Here is a 21,905-nt window from a genome sequence, read left to right as displayed (position 1 = left end):
ACATTCTACTCATGTAAAAACACACGGATTCCTGGACTGTCTGCAGGCTGGATTTAGAAGGCGACTGGGCCGGATCCGTTCCCCCCCCATTCTTTATAGCTTTGATGGATTCAGGCAATGCATATCTAATACTTTCCTTTTATATTAATTTAGTTTAAATTTGTTCCTCTCCCTTGGTTGTGCTGCCTGAGTTTCATATTTTGGAATTACTTTATGTGCAAGTTGATGTTAGCACAGTAATAAAATCCTGAAGCCGTGTTCTTTCTTGGAGGCTAGTGAGAGCTGTGGCAGTGTGCCTTTTCCCAAAATGCTGCCTACTTGATTGCACAAACGGATGAAACACTGCAATTTGATCTTCACTGTATATAGTTATCAAAGCTCCCACATTTGAGTTCTGTTTACTGTACAGTTAGTGCTGAGCCATTCCATTATATATCTGCACATTTATGCATCTTGGGTGTACATAGGAGCTGCACTAACTCAGGACTGGACAGATCTTTGTGTGTGTGCCTGTGATTCTGAGTTCTAGGAGTTGGGAAGTTCATAAGTTTGGGTTGGGGTTGCATTGCCACTGAAGAAACAGCTGCATAGTTCAGGCATACGGCTAGATCCAGCTTTGTCACTGGATGCTCAGGTGAACTCCGTGGCGAACTCTGACTATGCCCATTCCTGGACAGGGATAGTTTGGCCATTGCAATTAAGGCATTGGTAATCTCAAGATTGGACTACAGTAATGTATTGTGTATGGGGTTTCCCTTGGGACTGGTGCAGAAGGCTGTGGCAAGGTTGTTGAGTACAGCACCCATCTATACTTTTGCCTAGGGAACTGCGTTGGCTACTGATCGCCTACCAGGCCATGTTCAGTGCCTTCTTGTTAACACATAAAACCATGAACAAGATTACATGAAAGGCCGCCTCACCTTTTATAGATTCTTCAGGGTTGGAGATGTTATTTTAGCTGCCTCCTGAAGAATAAGGGACACGACTGCAGGAACTCCCATCTTGTGCTGCTTTTGGCACCTGCAGTTTCCTTTCCACAGCTTTGCTTGCAGCATAGCTAGGAAATCTGTTCCAGCAAAAAGGGTTCAGACAGCCACCTAACAGTTTACAGAGCCTGACATGGTGGTTGTGGTCTTATGGCAGATACCAAGAGAAGCTTTATAAGGAGTGGTTCCAAACTGTGTCTGAAAAATCGCAGTATAACCTCACTCGACCGATCATCCGAAGGCATTCGGAAAGTAAGCTGATTGCTGTAAATTTTGACCCTCAGGTAAGATGTGAGAGTGTTTTATTACTTACTTACTTCTTCATTTATAACCTGTGCTTATATAAAATGGGCAAAAAGCATCCATAAAAACATTATTGAAAACATTGGTAAAACATCAATAAAAATGGATTGGTTAAAATGAGAAAAAATAATACTTCAAAGGCCTATCTAAACAATAGTTTTCAAAAGACATCTGAAAGAAGGCAGGGACAATTCCTGCTTATCTTCTGTTGGAAGGAAATACCACATGGCAGGGCCTGCCTCACAAAAGGCTTGATCCCTAGTGGAGACCAACCAAACCTCAGGGGCACCTGGAACCACAAGTGCCTTGTCAGAGAATCTCAGTGATCAAGGTAGAGGCATAGGCAAACTCGGCCCTCCAGATGTTTTGGGACTACAGCTCCCATCATCCCTAGCTAACAGGACCAGTGGTCAGGGATCATGGGAGTTGTAGTCCCAAAACATCTGGAGGGCCGAGTTTGCCTATGCCTGGCATAAGGAGTCAGGTAGCCCAAGTTTTTTAAGGCTTTGTGAATCAACAAAGAAAGGGGGAGGGAATTAATGGTAAAATACTAAAATATGTTAAGTATTGAAATGGAATTAGGAAAAGTATGTTATACTGAGCAGCGAGTAAGGGAGGGAAGAGAAACATCATGGAAGGGGGTGGGAAGTCAACTTTTAAATTTGAATTACCGTATTTTTTGCACCATAACACTCACTTTTTTCCTCCTAGAAAGTAAGGGGAAATGTCTGTGCGTGTTATGGAGGGAATGCCTATGGGTGGCATGCCTACGGATTTTCCTCCTCTAAAAACTATGTGCGTGTTATGGTCGGGTGCGTGTTATAGAGCGAAAAATACGGTAATTTTATAATCATTTGTTTGTTTGATTTAATTGGAAAAACAACAAGAAGAACAGGTACCTTGAACCTGGAATTGGCAGCTGGTGCATCTCTCTCAGCAGTGGAATAATGTATTGCCTGTATTCTGCTTCTGTGAGCTGTCTGACCATGCCATTCTGCAGTACTTGAAGCTTCCAGACCAGATACAAGGGCAGCCCCACCTAAAGTGTGTTACAGTAAATAAGCCTTCGGGTTACCAGTGCTTAGACCACTGTGGTCAGGTTGTCATGGTCTAGGAATGATTGTAGCTGGTGCCAGAGGCGGAACTAGCTGTTCCAGCACCCGGAGCGGCACACATGCTGTGCACCTGGGGGCAGGGCGAGCATCCCACGGGGGCAGCATGGCGATGTCACCTTCAGGGATGACACCGGGGTGAACTGCACCCCCCGCACCCCCTTCCTCCGCCAGTGGCTGGTGCACTAGCTGGAGCTGGTAAAAACACACACACACACACACACACACTTTGCCACAAAGGTCACTTGGGCCTCTAGTGAAAGAGATGGGCCAAGGAGTACCCTTGAAAATGTATCTGTTCCTTTGGACAGCGGGGCCACCTGATCCAGGACAGGCAGTTGACCTATCTTCCGGTCACAGTTAACCACCCACTCACCCACAAGGCCTCCATCTTTCTAGGATTCAAGCTCAGTTTACTGACTCTCATCCAGTCCACCACCAAGTCCAGGCCTTGCACGGTCTCTCCTCTAATCAGATGCAATGGAGAAATAGAGCTGGATATCATCAGTATACTGATGACAGCTTGCTGAAAAACTTCAACTGACTGCTCCCTTCATCTTTGTTATAGATGTTGGGTAGCATTTGGGACAAAAAGTGCCTTGTGGCTCCCCATAGTGAAAACAGCAAGGGTCCGAAGAGCACACTCCCATTGCTACTTTCTGGATATGATTCCTCAAATAGGAACAGAGTCGCTACCACACAGTGGCACTGGTACCCATTCCATTTAGTTAGTCCAGAAGGTTATTGAACGATACTGGAAACCATTGAGAGATCGAACAGAAGGAGCATGGTTGTACCCCCCCCCCTTTATCCTTCATAAATTTATCTAGAAGAGCATAACCTTCTTTCATGTCCTAGTAACTAAGATATCCCGGTTTTACTCTCACGCTGGTGTATGATGTTAAAGGAACAGACTGGCTTTAAGAACTGCGCCAAGATCGTCTCTAATCAACATCAGTTTTCTAGCAGGAACTTTTCTTTCCTCCAGTTTTGAGATTAGAACAATTCTAGGCAAGGAAACAGTGCTATAAAGAAGAAGAAGAAATAGGACTTTTAAAAAAAGAAATCCAAAGGTTTGTGTGAATATGTTTTGCAGCTGGTGTCAGTTTTGCGAGAAGTGAGTTACCTTGGGCCAAGCCAGACTGGGAAAATACCAGAGGCAGCAGCAGAAATCTTTTCTTCCAAGGAGTCATTCCGGAAGCTGGTAGCCAACCTAGACTTGATGGTCACCTGGTACAATAAAATCCTGCTCACAGTTCTGGAGGTGGAATACCCCCTTGTACAGGACCAGCTGCAGGAGATTGATAGTCAGTTGAGAGAGGCAGAAGAAACATTGAACTGGAAAACAGAAGGTAAGAAGTACCTCTGTAATAGGTTCCGTGGAACCTGGCAGGGATGAAGGTGTACAGAAAAGCAAATAAATAAAATAATTTGAGGCCCAGATTTCTTTTCCTTCATCTAGGCCAGCGGTTCTCAACCTGTGGGTCCCCAGATGTTGTTGGACTACAACTCCCATCATCCCTGAGCTCTGGCCTTGCTAGCTAGGGGTGATGGGAGTTGTAGTTCAACAACATCTGGGGACCCATAGGTTGAGAAAGGCTGATCTAGGCCATCTCTTGGCCCAAAGTCCTACTGATTCACTCTGGTTTGAATGCTGTAAATTGCAGTCTTCTTCCTATAAATATACTGATAGTAGGAATGCTACCTGGATTCTCTATGGCAATTCAGTAACCAATACACCTTTAAAATTATCTGGTTTGTTTCTGGGTTGTCAATTGAATGTTTGTTGACTTTTTTTCCATTGGTGTTGAAAGGGCTTTGGGAACATGTTTCACGACTAGTTGACAGTGTGCGAGATCTTGAGCAAAGAATCCAGAAAACCAAGGACAACATTGAGGAAATTCAGAATATAATGAAGACTTGGGTCTTCCCAGTTTTTGAAAGAAAAGATGGGAAGAAAGAATCTCTGCTGTACTTAGATGGTCAACATGAACCACTTGACAGACACTATCGACTCATCACAGATTCGGGACATAAGATCCATTTACTAATCAAGGTTGAGTTTTTTTTGTTTTTTGACATAAATTATAATGGGGATTCTCCCAGGAAATGCTATCTGTAATTATTTATTTTCCATCAGAATTGGTCATAAATTGCTATTGTCTAAGGGACTGTCTGGTTTTCCCTAGGGGCATGAATAAGTTACGCTGTTAAATTGCTATCACCCTGCTGTACATTGACATTTGCATTCAGCATATTGCTCAGCTTATACAGGCAGCGACTGTTTTAGGCATGCCCGATATGTGCAGCTATGTTGAATTCCTCACCAGATGTTGCAAGTAGTGTATTCCGGCAGGCTGTTGGCACTAGAACTGGTATATTCTCCAAGTATTTATAAATACTAATAACCTTTTGAACTATGAAGTCTTTGTAGCCTTAGTAAGCTGCACATAGGCTGAGAATATTAGAACGATGTAAGACAACAGGAAAAATACAAGTGTGGTTATTATGGGACTGTCTGACCTTTTGTTGATGCTGAATTGTTGAGATCACCTTCATTTGATTGTGGCTTCTATGTATTTAGGAAAACTTGAGACTATTTGCAGCAGATCCAACTTCTGATATTTGGAAAGCTTATTTGGAGCATGTGGATGAGATTGTCCTTGATGGATTCTTTAATGTCATTGAATGTTCACTGAAGTACCTTTTGGAAAACACAGGTGAACTTGTCCTTGCTCATGCAAGCTACTTATCAATTGATCTAGGGTAGGAGGGTGGTTCTGTTGCTATTGGGATTATGTGGGAGTAGCAGAAGTAGGGTGAGAGAGAGAGAGAGAGAGAGAGAGAGAGAGAGAGAGATTGGACACAATTATACAATCACTGAAAGCAGGTAAGATATTTGTCCTGTAAAAGCTGCTGACCTTCCTCTGCATCTTGATTTATTTACTGTTGCATTTTAAGGATGTTGTATTCTCACCCTGGGATCTTTTGCTAGAACTGCCACAAATAAATTAATTTACTTTGCTGATGGCAAAAACAATATATTCAAATCAAAAAGTATGTTTCTGTTATTGCTATTATGCTGGTGTCTATATTCACTAGTAAGTTCCATTGGGGAGGTTGGTAAGAACTGTCTGAAACTTAGTCCACTTTCTTATGCTGTCTTACAGATTCCAAGGCAGGCCTTGCTCCTCTCTTCAAAGTGCAGCTGGATTTGTCTGTTCCAGAGATGATATTCCGCCCTTCTTTGGATGCTGGTGCCTCTGATGGTTTTTATGATTTGGTTGAGGCTCTTGTCAATGATATATATCGAGTGTCTTCCCTGGTTCCCAGGCTTGCAGACCACAGCACTTTCTCCCATTATCAGGTCTTGCCCTTGGCCAGCTGTTGTCCTTTTTTTTTGCATCTGGGTGATTGTTTTCAGTCCTGTATAATAACCCATCTTTGTACTTCTTTTCTCTTCAGGATGACATGGAGGAGATATCTGAACTTGCTGACATGCGCCACATCCTAATGGATCGTATCCGGAAGATGATGTCAACTTGTTGTGACTACCGCAGCTCTTTTGACCACTACTCATATCTCTATGTGGATGACAGGAAAGAATTCATGCGCCAGTTCCTGTTGTACAGCCATGTCCTCACTGCAGAGGAGATAGAGGCCCATGCTGAGGATGGCGTCCCAGAGAGCCCCCCTACACTGCAGCAGTTCAAAGAGCAGATAGACTCTTACGAGAAGGTCTATGAGGAAGTGAGATGCCTGGAGCCAGTCATTGTATTTGACAGCTGGATGAAAGTTGATGCCCGCCCCTTCAAGGTGTCCCTTCTGAAGATAATTAAGAAGTGGAGCTTTATGTTCAAGCAGCACCTCATTGATCATGTGACTCACAGGTATTATTGTTTCGCTGTTGCACCACTTACCGTATTTTTCGCTCCATAAGGCACACCTGACCATAAGGCGCACCTAGTTTTTAGAGGGGGAATTCAAGGGGGGGGGGATTATTTAAAGGGAGCGCTGAGCAGAGCTTGTGGGGCTGGCTGGGTTCCCCCCCCCCCCAGCCCCAGGGACCACACATTCGCTCCATAAGACGCACAGACATTTCTCCTTAGTTTTTAAGAGGAAAAAAGTGCATCTTATGGAGCGAAAAATACGGTAAATAGTCTTTAGGATTTGTGTGATTCCTGTTTAAGGATAGAAGAAAGGCCACACAACAGTGAAGTTATTAAAGTTAGCCATCAAAACCCCATTTTAAAAATTGTGGAATTGTGATCCCCTTTGGCTATACAGGGTTGGCAGAACTAGAAATGACTCTTACTTTGCTTCTTCCTGTTATTTGCTTTAGGGGTGGGAGCTGGAAATCTGCAGCCTTCTAGGTGTTGCTGCACTACAATTTCCATCATCCTTGACCCGTTGGCCTTGTTGGCTGTAGCCGTTGGAAGTTGGAGTCCAGCATTATTTGGAGGGTTACAGGTTCCGCACTCCTGCTTTTAAGTGGTAGGGCTGCTTAATATTCACAATCCTCAACATGTTTTCAATGTATGTTCTCTTTCACTGCCTTTAGTTTGGCTGACCTTGAAGAGTTCGTAAAAGTTGCCGAGATTGGTTTGAGCAAAACGGTGGAGAGTGGAGATTATGAGGGCTTGGTGGAAGTTATGGGCCACCTATTGGCCATTAAAGATAGACAGACCAGCACTGATGAGATGTTTGAGCCCTTGAAACAAACAATTGAATTGCTGAAGATCTATGAGCAAGAATTGCCAGGGGAAGTCTATAAGCAGCTGGAGGTAGGTGGAAACATGCTGCTAATATGCAAATGCGTGGACAGATTAAAAACTGAACTACATTCATCTGTGAACAGAGTTATCCTCAGAACACATGCTCTTTAGGTATGCAGCACATGTAGGAAGATTGCTCTGATAGATGGAGGATGCAAGAAACTGTTGGGAGGGCTAGTCTAATTCCATAATGTAAAGTTTCATATTTTTCATTTACATGACCCAAGCAAATTTTCAGGGAAGACTCAATCTTACAGCACTGGGGGAACTATAAAGAGGTGGAACTGATCAGCATCTGGTTAGGAAGTAACCAACTCTCTGAGCTTTTTTCTGCAGGAAGAATGGACTAGAAATACAGTGTATGTGGGGATGCAGGTGGTGCTGTGGTCTAAACCACAGAGCCTAGGGCTTGCCAATCAGAAGGTTGGCGGTACGAATCCCCACAACGGGGTGAGCTCCTGTTGTTTGGTCCCAGCTCCTGCCAACCTAGCAGTTCAAAGGCACATCAAAGTGCAAGTAGATAAATACGTACCCCTCTGGTGGGAAGGTAAACAGCGTTTCTGTGCGCTGCTCAGGTTTCGCCAGAAGCTGCTTAGTCATGCTGGCCACATGACCCAGAAGCTGTCTGCAGACAAACACTGCCTCCCTCAGCTAGTAAAGCGAGATGAGCGCCACAACCCCAGAGTCATCCGCGACTGGACTTAATGGCCAGGGGTCCCTTTACCTCCCTTTACCTTACAGTGTATGCAATGTTGTGCAAACAACCTTCCCCTCCTCCCATGCCCTCCCAATCTGTTCCAGAGGATTCCCCAACCCTCCAAAGAATATTTGCAGAGCACACAGGGAGAGAAGGAAGGGAAGTTTTGTTGCATAGGTAGAAGTCCCTTTCACTTGTGCATGAACACTGTTGAATACAATCCATAATCTACTATTTTGGGGGAAAACGTTTTGTCTGTTTGTACATTTGTTTTCTATAATTTGGCTGACTCCCAAGATACTGTGGCAAAACCTGGCACAAGAGAAATGGGGAGTGGGTGGCGGGTCCTTGATGTTTGGATGCTTGGCGCCATTTAGAATCAAGATGGGGACCAAAATGTAATTTTGATGTGACTTCACCTACCGTATTTTCCACCCTATAGGAAGCACCGGCCCATAGGACGCACCTAGATTTTGGGATGCACCAGCCCATAGGACGCACTGGCCCATAGGACGCACCTAAATTTTTTTATCCCCCCCCAGGCGCGGGGCTGGGGCGGGGGAAGCCCGAGCTTCCCCCTCCCCCAGCCCCCAGAACGGGACCCAAAGCCATGCCAAAGCCGCGTGCAGTTTTGGCATCGCTCTGGGAGCTTGCGGGGCTGGGGGCGGAGACCCCAGCCCCCAGAACAGGCTGCCGCCCCAAGCCTCACGCGCCCGGCCTGGCGCGGGAGGCTTGCGGACACCTTCCCGAAGCACGGGGCGTCCTCCGGAGGGCACCCCGTGCTTCGGGATGCAGGCTGCCGCCCCAAGCCTTGCGCCCGGCAGGACCTTCAGCGAAAGCCTGCATTTGCCTCAAAGGACGCACACACATTTCCCCTTCATTTTTGGAGGGGAAAAAGTGTGTCCTATAGGGCGAAAAATACGGTAATTTTTGGCATGACTGGTCCAAACTCACAAATTATACAATCCATTTAAAATTTTTGGTTTCTAAAAATTCTCAGGCCCTGCTGAACTCTCACTAATCTACTATATATTTGGTAAAGTGGTTTGTCTGTCTGTCTGTCCATTAGTGTTCTATACATTCAGACATCACTTGAGATATAATTGCCAAACTTGGCACAAGAGTTCCTGAGGTTAGGGTGGAGCTCTTTGTTAACATTTGGACTCTGGCTGCTATTTTGAATCAAGATAGCTGACCAAAATGGGGCTTTAGTGTGTCTTCACCATTTTTTGGCTTAGGTTCAGCTGCCTCTAAAGATATTGTTACCAAATTTGGCACAAGGGTTCCAGAGGTAGGGGCGGGGTTTTTGGTTGATGTTTGGATGCCAGGGGCCATTTTGAATCAAGATGACAGACAGAAACATGACTTCACCTGACTTCGGGTGTGATGGGCCCAAGCTTGCAAATTATATTATCTATTTATGAAACACAGTAGTTTTTGGTTTCTAAACAATCTCAGGCAGTGCTGGACACTCCCAAATAGTACTTATATGAAAATAGTAAATCCTAGTCGCACACCTCAATGTGATTACATCACATAATAGCTCCACTGAAGTATTTGGGAAGTATTGTGGAATAAGCAATTTGAATGTTACACCTTGAGTCTGGAGCCCTAAAGCAAACTTACTTGGAAATAAGTACCATTGAGATCAGTGAAATTTGCTTCTGAGAATTGGACTGCAAATCATTGCTGTCCATTTAATTTTGTTGCACTTCAGCTGCTGAAATGCCACTGTTTAAGCCTGTCTTGAGATGCTTTTAAAAATATTTTGTAGAGACACTGCTGAATTTTAGCTTAGGCTCAATATTTTATTTTTATCTATTGCTATTCTTGAAACACTTGCTTTCACCTATTAATGCAATATTTTATTTTTATTCAGTGTTCTTCTTGAAACATGCATTTTCACCCATTAGCATTCTAACAACTTTTAAGTGGGTTGGGGATTCAGAAGCTTCAATTGTACTAGCCTATTGAGAATGCAGGTATGGTCCTTAATAACTAAAGACCATGACAAATACACTCCTCATCTTCATATAGACTAAAATAATTATTTTGGCATGTCACCAGTGGTCTCCAAATCAAGGGAGCAGGGGAAGGAACAATACTCAAATTAGGACAATGTCTTGATTAGCAAGGGATAATGTTGCCAATTATATCCTGGCAAAATAATTATCATGGTCTTGCTGTTGCAAATGAAAAATTTGGTGTGTTCCAGCAGTGTGTGCACGCTATACACAAACAGGCTGGCGACACGTTAGTTCAAGTTGAGAATGCTCTCCGCCAGCATCTTTCTTTGTTGTAATCTCAATTTGCTTCTAGGAGCTGCCAGAAAAATGGAGCCACGTGAAGAAGCTGGCAATAACTGTGAAGCATCATGTAGCTCCTTTGCAGGGAAATGAAGTGACGGTTCTCCGCAAGAAGTGTGCTGTGTTTGATGTGGAGCAACATAAATTCAGGGAACGATTTCACCAACAGGCACCATTCAGGTTAGAGCAGATAGCAGGTGTAAAAGGTGGAGGACTTGTGTGTTCTTCAGTGGCAGTGTTTACCATTTCATCTTGGCTACCAAGGAAAGATAAAATCAGCCAAATGACAAAGGCCCCTAATAGGACCGTTCCCTACAGTAGCATATTATTATTATGACATCTCTTGTGCCCTTGGTGCCCAACTCTTGACTGTGAAAAACAATAATCATTGCTTACCCTTTTTTCAGTAGGAGCCATTGAAGAGTGAACATTTATGTACCGTATTTTTCGCCCTATAAGACGCACTTTTCCCCCTCCAAAAATGAAGGGGAAATGTGTGTGCGTCTTATGGGGCGAATGCAGGCTCCTTGGCTTCAGCGATAGCAACGCGAAGCCTCCGAAGCCTGCGCTCCGGAGGCTTCGCGTTGCTTCTGCTGAAGCCAGGAGAGTCTGCTCTTTGAGGCTGGCGGTGGGGGAAAGCAGCGCTTCCCCCATCGCCAGCCCCAGAGGATGGGGGGCAGTGGGAAGGCGCGCGAAGCCTTCCTGCTACTCTCCAACCCGGCTTGGAGGCTGGCGGTGGGGAAAGCAGGCTTTTCCCCAAGGAGGGAGAAGGGACGGACTGGCGGAGTCTGTCCCTTCTCCCTTCTGTGGGCTTTTGCGGGAGATGGGGGAATTCCCCCACCTCCCGCAAAAGCAGGCAAAAGCCGTGCGCTCTTTAAAGCGGCTGTGTAGCTTCTGCTGGCTTTTCTAGGAGGTGGGGGAATTCCCCCACCTCGCAGAAAAGCCGGCAAGAGCCGCGCAGCCTTTAAAGAGCGCGCAGCTCTTGGGGGCTTTTCCCCAAGGAGGGAGAAGGGACTGACTGGCCGTTTCAGTCCCTTCTCCCTCCTGGTCGAAAAGCCTGCAGCAGTCGCGCGCGGCGCCTGTGGGCTTTTGCGGGAGGTGGGGAAATTACGCCACCTCCCGCAAAAGCAGGAAGAAGCTCTTGGAGTAGCGCACAGGCTGTGTGCAGCCTGTCCGCTGCTCCCAGAGCTGCGGGGGGGAAATCATATTTTTTTCCTTGATTTCCCCCCCTGGAAACTAGGTGCGTCCTATGGGCCGGTGCGTCCTATAGGGCGAAAAATACGGTATGTTTAAGCCTCTAGCATGGACGGTTTGCGTTGCCATTTTTTGCACCCTACAGTGAGGTTACAAGTTTGATGCATTGTTGGTGAAAACATTGATCTGTCCTTGACCTTTTCAAGCCACTGCTTGAAGTGAAAATTCTAAGTTGATGATATGACCCGAGTTGGCCACCACCTCATTTTTGCCTTCTCCGTCAAAAACTTCTTCCCCTTTCTCTTCTCACCAGAAGTAGGGTTGCCATACATCCTCTTTTTCCAGAACATGTCCTCTTTTTCAGGGGTAAAATTTCTGTCCTGGTGGATTTTTTGAATTTGCCAAAACGTCCTCGTTTTTTTCCTTTGGTACCAAGGGAGCATGTGTGCGCATGGGAACTGCTGTTCCAGGAGTGTTAAAATTGGACAAGAGCTAATTCAGACATGCGTGTTTGGTTATTCCTTTACTTATTTTCAACAGCTGTCTACTTTGCCATAAAAGAAAAATAAATCAAAGCAGCAAACAACATGATAGGAAATTAAAAGAGTATCAGACAATAAAATGCATGCAATTAGGCTAAAACAACAATAAACTCAGAATTCAATATGCTGGTGGGGAAACCTGTGCATCAAAAGGAGTGCTGTGATGAGGCTGAGCTTCCTTTCTTAACGTCAACATCAGATGCCTATCCCAGGCATCCCCAAACTCGGCCCTCCAAATGTTTTGGGACTACAACTCCCACCATCCCTAGCTAACAGGACCAGTGGTCAGGGATGATGGGAATTGTAGTCCCAAAACATCTGGAGGGCCGAGTTTGGGGATGTCTGCCCTTTCCTGTGGCTCAACCGCAGGATGGAGGGGGAACAGGGCCTTAGAGGATTATCTCAACAATTAAGCTGAGAGCCAACATGACACAGTGGTTAGAGTTTCTAGGCTGAGCCCACAGGGCCGTACAAAGGATCCTGCAGGACCAAACCATAGGGCAGTCTAGGCCAGCATCTTCTCTACTGCACCCCCACCCCAGACATTGGCAAATATGTCCTCTTTTTTCCTCTTTAAAATATGGCAACCCTACCAGAAGGGTTGAGCAGCACAGCTCACCTTGATTCAGGTCATGTTAGATCAGGCATAGGCAAACTCGACCCTCCAGATGTTTTGGGACTACAACTCCCATCATCCCCAGCTAACAGGACCAGTGGTCAGGGATGATGGGAGTTGTAGTCCCAAAACATCTGGAGGGCCGAGTTTGTCTATGCCGGTGTTAGATTATGAGAGACTATAGAAGCTGAATGTCACTTTTGGGTGACCTTTTTAAAATTTGTTTTTGCCTTGCATTGTCTCTCATTTTATGGTCTAGGGGATAGGAAGTATGGTTCAAGGCTTATAGTTCTGGAATAGTTTTGGTTGCGCCTGGAGAGAGAGAGAGTGGGTGGGGCAGCTAAGTTAGGTCTGAAAGTTTGAGGGAAAGATTCAGAAATGTGTATGCCCTCTCTTTACAATTTGCAGTTGGGTATGTCTCTTTATTTATGTTTCATTGCACACATACTTGCTAGAGTTTGGGGATCTAGTGAATTTGTAGGGAAAGAATTAGTCATGACCGAATGCAGTTTAAAACTTGCTTTCTAGGTTTGACGCAACAAATCCCTACCAAATGCTGGATGCATCCCACACAGAGCTTATGCAGATGGAAGTTACCATGACCTCAATTTATGATGCAGCTGATTTGTTTGAAGTCAGTGTTCCAGAATACAAACAGCTCAAGCAGTGCCGGAGGGAAGTGCGTATTCTTAAAGAACTCTGGGATATGATCTTCATAGTGATCTCCAGCGTGAATGACTGGGAGACTACAAAATGGAGAGAGATTAATATTGAAAACATGGAGCTGGAGTGCAAAAAGTTCGCCAAAGACACGCGGAGCCTGGATAAGGAAATGAGGGCCTGGGATGCTTTCTCCGGATTGGACAACAAAGTGAAAAACATCCTGACATCTCTGAGGGCTGTGTCAGAACTGCAGAATCCGGCCATCCGAGAGAGGCATTGGAACCAGCTGATGCAAGCAACAGGTGTGCAGTTCACCATGGATGCAGACACCACCCTGGCAGACCTGCTTAAACTCAACCTGCATAACTTTGAGGATGAGGTGAGAAGCATAGTGGACAAAGCAGTTAAAGAAATGAGCATGGAGAAGGTCGTGAAAGAGCTGAAGACAACCTGGTCCAGCATGGAATTCCAGTACGAACCTCATCCCCGCACAAACGTCCCCCTGCTGAAATCTGACGAGGAGCTCATTGAGACACTTGAAGACAACCAAGTCCAGCTGCAGAACCTGATGACATCCAAATACATCGCTTTCTTCTTAGAGGAAGTGTCTTTCTGGCAGAGAAAGTTGTCTACGGCAGACTCCGTCATTTCCATCTGGTTTGAGGTTCAGCGGACTTGGTCTCATTTGGAAAGCATATTCATTGGATCGGAAGATATCCGGGCACAACTTCCGGAGGTAATCCTACCTGCTTTCTACAGGAAAGGGCTGAGGGTGATTTTCCATTCTTTAGGGAGCATTTACCTCAAGGAGGCTGCTGTTCTGGGAGTCCTGCTTATTCAGTTGCATAATTGTTCAAGGTACTCCGTGGCACTGGCTCCCAGTACAGATTATGTGAGCTGCAATTACAGAATATTTCCCTCCCCACAGACCCCAAAAAGCATGTGTTGGACTGCTGCTGTTTATTATTTAGGGGAGAGCCCGCCTACAGGCTGGTTTACTATGGCATCCTGATACTTGTATCATGGTTGGGGATCTCTAATAAAGAAGTATCAGCACTCCACCCAAGTTCAGTTCCCAGGATTCTTTAGTGAAGGAGTGACTTAATATGTTACTGTCAGATGTTTCTGGATTGTAACTCTCATCACCCCTGATTATTGGCCCTGCTGGCTGGGGCTAATGGGAGTCCCATAACATCTGATGGGACACAGCTTAGCTATCCCTGTTTTAGGGGAAGTCAATGTAGCGGAAGTGACATAAAGGTAATATAGTGTATTTGACTCCTGCTAATGAAAGTGATGGGAATGAAAAAAGTTGGTATACCATGTTGAATTGTTGGCTAAGTTCTGTAGAAATCTCTTGTGCTAATGAGAAATGACCGGGGCTGAGAGGAGTGATGAGGTATTCAGATATGCCGGGTTTTATTCTCCAGTCATGCAGGAAGGCAGAGAATACAAAAAAAAACTTTTGGACCAGCCTTGTGACCCTGAGCTTCTTGCCCTGTCTTTTACAAGGCCCCTCTGCTTCCAGGCCTCCTTTATGCCTCTCCTCTCACCCACCTCGGCCCTCATGTCCAGAGTGCTCCACAAAGTCAGTGGGGAGAGAGCCATGGCCCCCTTGAAGGCCCCACATAGGACCCGGAGCCTTTGAATCTCAGAAATCCTCCATTATCTGACCTCAGGCTTCTCCCTCAACCATCAGATCAACTTTCCTAGGGCACCATTCTCTACCCAAATTTAAACTGGCTGCACCTAGCTGCCTGGCTACTGAAAGGGGATATACTGAAGCTGAGGGATATATGGAAAGGCAGCAGGACCGTCTGTCTTTCTTGTCTTCCATAGGATTCCAAGCGTTTTGAAGGAATTGATGTTGATTTCAAAGAGCTGGCATATGATGCTGAAAGAACCCCAAATGTAGTGGAAGCAACCAACAAGCCTGGCCTTTATGAGCAACTGGAAGATATCCAAAGCAGGTAGGCAGGACTCGCATGGCAGAAGCTTCTGAAATGCTATTCCTGGTTAGGAATGGATCCTTTAAGTTCCTTTTGCATGTATGCAGTGGAAACTCTGGTTTTAGTTAATCATAAATGGTTCTACATCTCTTTAAGAGCCGTTCTGAGGACATTAAATTGATGAATTACACAGAATTAGCAAAGTTAACAGACAAATTACATGAAAAGGGCAATAGTGACTTTAAAAAAGAATGGGAACCCTTTACAATTTACTTACAGAAACAACAAAAAGAGATGGACTCAATGGCAGGCTTTGAATAAACATTCACAACTTTATTTAAGTAGAATATGATGAAAGATAGCAAGAGCATGTATAGATATTTAATATGCAGAAGATAACAAGTAATGTAATAAACCAGAAAGGGAAGATGAGGGGAGTCAATGGGAGGGTGGGGATTGTAAAATATAAAATTTGGATAATTGTATTTGTAATTTGTTATAATAAAGAAACCCAATAAAAATGTAAAAAAACCAAAGAGAGCCATTTTGAGGACATTCAAGCTGTTTCACATTTTATATTCTGAAACTCTGCTCTTAAAATGTGCAGTGGCGCTGCCAGAAAGTAATATGTGTGCAACCATCTCAAGCAGTCCACTGTCTGCATATGCCAGACAACAGGGATTGGTTGTGGCTCTGATGTGCACAGATGGCAGAAAACATATATTTGTAACCTATGAAAGCAGTGAAGCTCCTCCAAAAAGTGCCTCCCCTCCCCTCCCAAAGTTAGCAAGACAAAAGTATGTGGTTCTTCTAAAGGTATGTTTGCTTTTCTTAGCTTTCTGCACTTTTATTTATGTTAAGCGTATGCACATTCTTTTGTGCTTGATTTTGCCAGGTTGTCTTTGTGTGAAAAAGCTTTGGCGGAGTATTTGGACACAAAGCGGTTGGCATTTCCTAGGTTTTACTTTATTTCCTCTGCCGACTTACTGGATATTCTTTCGAATGGCACCAACCCGCAGCTGGTAAGACACCTCAGCTTCTTTTCTACCTATGGAAATGGCTTTTTTTTTTTTTTTGGTAGAATGTGCTTGATTCAACTGTGAGGTACTTGCTGTAGAAAGGAGACGTGGCTCTGTCAGTGCTTTGTGACCTTGACCGTATAAGCTTTCCTTTTGAGAAGCAGCAAGTCTTTGAAAAACCACTAGATGGCAGCATCTACATCCTGTACTAGTTTTTATAGAACTCGGTTAAGTATAATCTGTGCATCCTTTTCACAAAAGGAGAGAGGCAAAGGGCTTACCCAGGTGTCAGAATGCTTGCAGATGAAGGCTTTTATTGAGTGCTGGGTGCAAAGATTCAACTGCCTAATACTTGCAAGCCTCACAGGAACTCTGCAGATCTTTCTGCTGATTGATGCCAGTCCAGACTGAAGTAGCAGGATCAACATAGCAAAGTCCAAAGCTGAAATTACATTGTGATTCCCTCATCCCCACTTTTTTGGGGTATCTCTTCCTTGGCATTGCTTTCTCATGCTCCTTTCGGGTGGGGTAGGAAGAGCTTCTGCCTGGACGAGAATAAGGAATTCACAGATATTGAAGGAGAGCAGTGCAGTTTAAGGTTTTTGTTGTTGTTTAAAGAACCCTCAGGACGTAATGGAGGGATGGGGGGGGGGAACCCGTGGCCCTTCAGAATGGTTGTTCTCATTTATTTACTTTAAAGGAATCTTTGCACAAATACATATGTGCAGCGTACAGCAATACAAAACACGAAGACGCTAAAGCAGCAAGGAATAGACAAGGATGGACTTAAGCTGGTTTGTGACTTGTTTGCTATGTGTTAACCTGCAGGTCCATCCAGTTTCGGAGTGGCATTTTTCTGATTTGATTTTTTTTTTTTTTAAAGGAAGCATCCTTTAAAAACCTAACGTGCTTTTATTGAAGAGGAAACAATAATTTTGGAACAGTTAAAGTACAGGGTAACTTGCAGTGTAAGCTGATTTCACTTATGCGATTGCAACTTTACACGGGCAGCAGAAAAATAAGAGAGTGGGGGAAACCTGCTGTGGAAGGAGCTTTTAAAGCCCTTTGCCTTGCTTATGGGGCTCTGGGGCGCTCTGAGAACCCTTCCATGTACTTCCCAGAGGTACATGCTTCATACAGGTAGGGATGGGTCATGAGTTTGGATTTGGATTTGATATCCTGCTTTATCACTACCCAAAGGAGTCTCAAAGCGGCTAACAATCTCCTTTCCCTTCCTCCCCCACAACAAACACTCTGTGAGGTGAGTGGGACTGAGAGACTTCAAAGAAGTGTGACTAGCCCAAGGTCACCCAGCAGCTGCATGCGGAGGAGCAGAGACGCGAACTCAGTTCACCAGATTACGAGTCTACTGCTCTTAACCACTACACCACACTGGCTCTCTGATTCCAGGGGTTCCTGGCTTTATGCAATTTTGAGTTTATTAGTGGACCTTCAGAACCGAACCCTCATGTAGGCTATGAGTTACCTGTACTTACAGGATGTCCCAAGGGCTGCTTGTCTTCTTTCGTTTTAACAATTTCTAACGGCTCATCACAAAATGCTGTCTCTTCTTGGAGAATTGCACAGAGCAGAAGATGGCTTCTCTCTTTGTATTGATTGTACATATATCCATGAGGTTCATCCAATGACATTCTTGCCCCCTGAAATAATAATAATAATAATAATAATAATAATAATAATAATAATAATAATAATAATACAACACTGTCCCCACACCCCTTGGCCTTTTCTTCATGCTTGCTGTGTTTTACTGTGTTTTTACTGATGATGGTTGCCTCTGTCCCTGCAGGCCGTGACTCTCCTTCTGCCATATAGAAATGTATATTTAATATGCAGAACACACATAGTAAAAGCCCATTGGAAGGTATAGGAGGACATACAGGTGGCAAGGAACTCCAATGATGCTAATCCAATCACTGCTTCCACTCCTGGCAGATGACCTGCCAGTTACAGTTGTGCTGGCATCTCTGGCTACCCAGTGCAAACAGCTATAACATATTTGAGAATTCAGAGAACTGAGACTCATGTTTCTTTCAAGTGCTATGAATGTCTCTTTTGCTTCACACAGGCGTGGGGATCTTTTTCAGCCAGAGCACTGCACACTCTAGAGGGCAGCCTTTCAGAGGCTGCATTCCAGTGGCGGATAGGGGCCAGAGGAGAAAAAGTGGGTGTGGCAAGGGATGCAATTCTTACTTTTGTACAGTAGGCTACATGCAAAAGTCAAAAGTTTCTGTATTCCCACCCACCCACCCAATACATACACATCTTCAGTGTTAATCAAAGCAAATGAGGCACAATCACAGTTTGAGGAAATCATATTCCAGCAGGGAAAAGCACTTAGGGGGAGTGCAGATTGGAACCAGAGGTGTTGTCTGCTTGAAAGATGGGGTGTAATTCGAGGAGAGTCCTGAGGGTCGGGTAAAGACCCCTTGCTCTGAGGTTCTCCACCCCTTTAGGGCTTCAAGATGACAATGCAGGGCAGAGTCCTAAGTCCGTTCCTTGTTTGCCACTGTGGATGAAACCCCTTCTCCCACAAAAACTATATTAAGAAGAAAAAGGAAGGAATTTAGTCTTGTAGCATACCAAGTGAGCACTATCTGTGTTTGAGTACCACTTGTTTAGTGCTTGTCAAAGTACACCCGGAAAAAGTATATTGTGATGAGAGAAGAATGGTGGATTGGGTGAAATGTCGCCATACTTAGCACATTTATACCATCAATATCACAGGCCTACACCGTTTAGAGGTCTGCACCTGTTAAACTGGATTCTAAGCAATTGCAGGCTTTATATAACTAACTGCTTCTGCATACAGAAAAAAAGCAAAAAAAAAAAAAAAAAAAAAGGCATTGATTTCTTCCAGCACAGAATCCTTCTCAGCTACTTATTGGGCTCAGAACTTCAATTTGATCAATGCCTCAAACACAGCAGAAAACACGGGAAAACACAAAGGAAAATATTGCCTTGAAAAGCTCACTGATATAGGAGGAATTATTTGAGCTGTGTCTGTTATTCCTGTTTAAAGCGATTTGCTGTAAAATCAAAATAAATGTCAAGTAGAATCAAATATGGATAAACCTGTGGCCTTTCCATTGTTGTCTCTGAGCTCCGTCTGCTGATTCCAGGAGGAGGATTAAATACACAACAATTTTATCTTAGTGGGCCTAGTGTTGGACTTGCAATGATTTAAGTGCAATTGAAAGCTTTAGGGGACAAGTTGGTAGAGAATGAGAATGCTTTATATACAGTTTATCAAATGGAAGGAGGGATGTTTTGTACATAAAAGGAGCTTTCAGGATTGAAGTGAGCTGGTTCTGTAAGCTGCTGAATGCCAATTATGGCTGTTAGGCATTGCACAAAACTTAGGTCTCTAAGAGAAATAGCATTAACTAAAGACAATGAACAATAAATGTAAGATGTCTTTCTCTTTGACGCAGGGGTCCAATGGTACTATTTTTAAAGGCAGCAGCAAGAGAATGTGGGTTCATAGATGGTATCCTCCTGTATCTTCCTAACTGTGGCCCATTATTCTTGCAAGCAATATGGAAAAGTGCTGTGTGCTCTAGCTGCATGGTGCTCAGTCCTAATTGTATACATATATATATTTTGCAGGTCCAGCGACATCTTTCAAAACTCTTTGATAATATGGCCAAGATGAAATTTCAGGTGGATTCAGACCAAAGTTCGACGAAGTTGGGCTTAGGGATGTACAGCAAAGAGGAGGAATATGTTAACTTCAGCGAGCCATGTGACTGCAGTGGGCAGGTTAGGGTGATGTCAAGAAACCCATGTTCCTTCTCTGAACAAGGTCTATGCCTGTGGTGGTTGTTCAGACTATAACAGAGCATTTCCTATTTGGCACACTGAATGGGTGCTGTAAACACGCCTTGTGATGTACCTACTCTGGTTACATGATTCAAGCAAAAATGAAAGTTCAATCAGCCTAAGAGTTCTCTTTACAATTTGAGCCTTTTCTGCATGGATTGAGGTGACATTAGATTCAGTATTACTTACTTACTTTTTTATTTGATGCCTTACACCTGAGTAATCACAAGGCAGCTTACAAACAGTGAGCACGGGAAAGCTGAAACAGAAGAACAAAGCAATGCAATTTTAAAACGTATTTTATCCTTCAAAATACCTATAACATTTTGTTACAACAGCTGATGAATTATGCAGAACAGAGAATAAAACATGTGAGCAACAAAACAGTTACCATCAAATGCCTTGGGAGTAGGGGAAGGTCTTTATCTGGCACTGAAAATATATTAATGACAGTGCCAAGTGAGCTTCACTGGAAAGAGCATTGTATAGACAGGGGGGCCACCACTGAAAAGGCCCTCTCCCACTTCACCATGACATCAGCTGATCATTTCTGAGTCTGGGCAGGCTCTTGTTAGAGTGGCGCTATGAATGGTTTGGGAGTCTTGAGCGATATAAGGTTTTATAGGTTAAGACTAGCACTTTGAATTGAGCTAGGAAACATGTTGGCAGCTGCTGAGGCTGAATCAGGATCGATGTAATCTGGTCATACTATCTGATCTCCATTATTACTCTGGCCATTGCATTCTGCACTAGCTGCAGTTTCTAAACAGTCTTTAAAGGTAGCTCTGCATATAACACATAGCAGCAATCTAACCTGGAGGTAAAGAAGCCAAGTTTACCTCTGAAGCCAAGTTATCCCTATCCTCATAGGATAGCTGAAGCTGGTAGGGGGCACACCATGCTACTGAGGCTTCTGAGGCCAGTGGCAGTAATGGATCCAGAATAGCTCCCAAGCTATGAACCTATTCCTTCAGGGTGGAGTTTTGACCCCATCCAGGACCAGTTGAACACCACTTGTTTGGTCAGAAGACCCACCGACTCAGCATCTAGATTGGGTTTCAGTAAGTTGGCCTTCATCTAGAATGTTATTGTGGTCAGGCACTGGTTCAACGTAACCAAAGCCTCACCTGCAAAAGAGAAAAATGAGAAGCAGAGCTACGTGTCATCAGCATATTATGGCAGTGCACTTCCAAACTTCAGATTACCCCACTAAGCAGTTCCATGTTAGATGTTATGCCAGGGGTAAGCAAACTTACTGCGTCTCGGGCCAGTATCTCCAGTGCTGATCACGCAGCGGGCCAGAGGGTGGGGGAGCGCATTCCCATACGTGTGCACACACGCTATTTCCGGCGCACGTCCGGGTCAGAGGAGCACCGGAAATAGCTTGTGCGCATGTGCACGGGCCTCCTCTGACCCGGATGTGCATCGGAAATAATGCTTGTGTATGTGCAAATAACGCTTGCGCATGCACACAAGCTATTTCCGGTGCTCCTCCAACGCGGAAGTGGGCAGCCGTGCAGCGCAGCTCCGGTAAGAGCGGGCAGTGGGTGGTGGGGGTCACCACAGGCCGGATAAACGAGTCCCTCGGGCCTTATCCGGCCCGCGGGCCTTAGTTTGGGGACCCCTGTGTTATGCAGCAAGGAGGACAAGATATAGACTGTTGTGGAACTCCAAACCGGAGAGTCTGCAGGACTGGGCAGTACTACCAAAACCACCTAGAGCTGGCCATCCAAGTAGAGCAGAAACCCTGCAAAGCAGTAGCTGCCAACTCCAGAAGGATACCTCGGTCCAGATAGGGTTAGCAGAGACCGCTGCCTGAAGCCCTGGAGAGCTGTTGCTAGTCAGTGTTAACAATGCTGAACCTACATGGACTTAATTCTCTGACTTGGTATGAACAGCC

General features: G+C 44.7%; 1 protein-coding gene and 1 long non-coding RNA gene across 2 annotated transcripts in view; one reads left to right on the top strand and one right to left on the bottom strand.

Annotated features, from left to right (window-relative positions):
• The window catches only part of DNAH9 (dynein axonemal heavy chain 9), a gene marked incomplete at its 5' end in the record, with an annotated part of 193,458 nt that overhangs the window by 14,615 nt on the left and 156,938 nt on the right, over positions 1 to 21,905 (top strand). Inside the window, 12 exons of the mRNA XM_079965835.1 lie at positions 1,144 to 1,270; positions 3,498 to 3,753; positions 4,216 to 4,457; positions 4,986 to 5,121; positions 5,572 to 5,768; positions 5,867 to 6,291; positions 6,963 to 7,185; positions 10,193 to 10,359; positions 13,060 to 13,930; positions 15,034 to 15,164; positions 16,039 to 16,165; positions 19,793 to 19,945. Of these exons, the coding sequence (XP_079821961.1) occupies positions 1,144 to 1,270; positions 3,498 to 3,753; positions 4,216 to 4,457; positions 4,986 to 5,121; positions 5,572 to 5,768; positions 5,867 to 6,291; positions 6,963 to 7,185; positions 10,193 to 10,359; positions 13,060 to 13,930; positions 15,034 to 15,164; positions 16,039 to 16,165; positions 19,793 to 19,945 (3,055 nt within the window). The remainder of the gene's footprint in view (positions 1 to 1,143; positions 1,271 to 3,497; positions 3,754 to 4,215; positions 4,458 to 4,985; positions 5,122 to 5,571; positions 5,769 to 5,866; positions 6,292 to 6,962; positions 7,186 to 10,192; positions 10,360 to 13,059; positions 13,931 to 15,033; positions 15,165 to 16,038; positions 16,166 to 19,792; positions 19,946 to 21,905) is intronic.
• LOC307210448 lies at positions 16,176 to 21,127 on the bottom strand. Its single transcript, XR_013836015.1, has 4 exons — positions 20,845 to 21,127; positions 20,199 to 20,264; positions 17,649 to 17,823; positions 16,176 to 16,707 (listed from the first exon to the last, which is right to left on the bottom strand). It is a non-coding gene; the product is annotated as an uncharacterized lncRNA (long non-coding RNA).

Source organism: Podarcis cretensis, assembly GCF_951804945.1.
Source record: "Podarcis cretensis genome assembly, chromosome: 2".
Lineage (NCBI taxonomy): Eukaryota > Metazoa > Chordata > Lepidosauria > Squamata > Lacertidae > Podarcis > Podarcis cretensis.
This window is presented reverse-complemented; position numbering and strand designations above follow the sequence as displayed.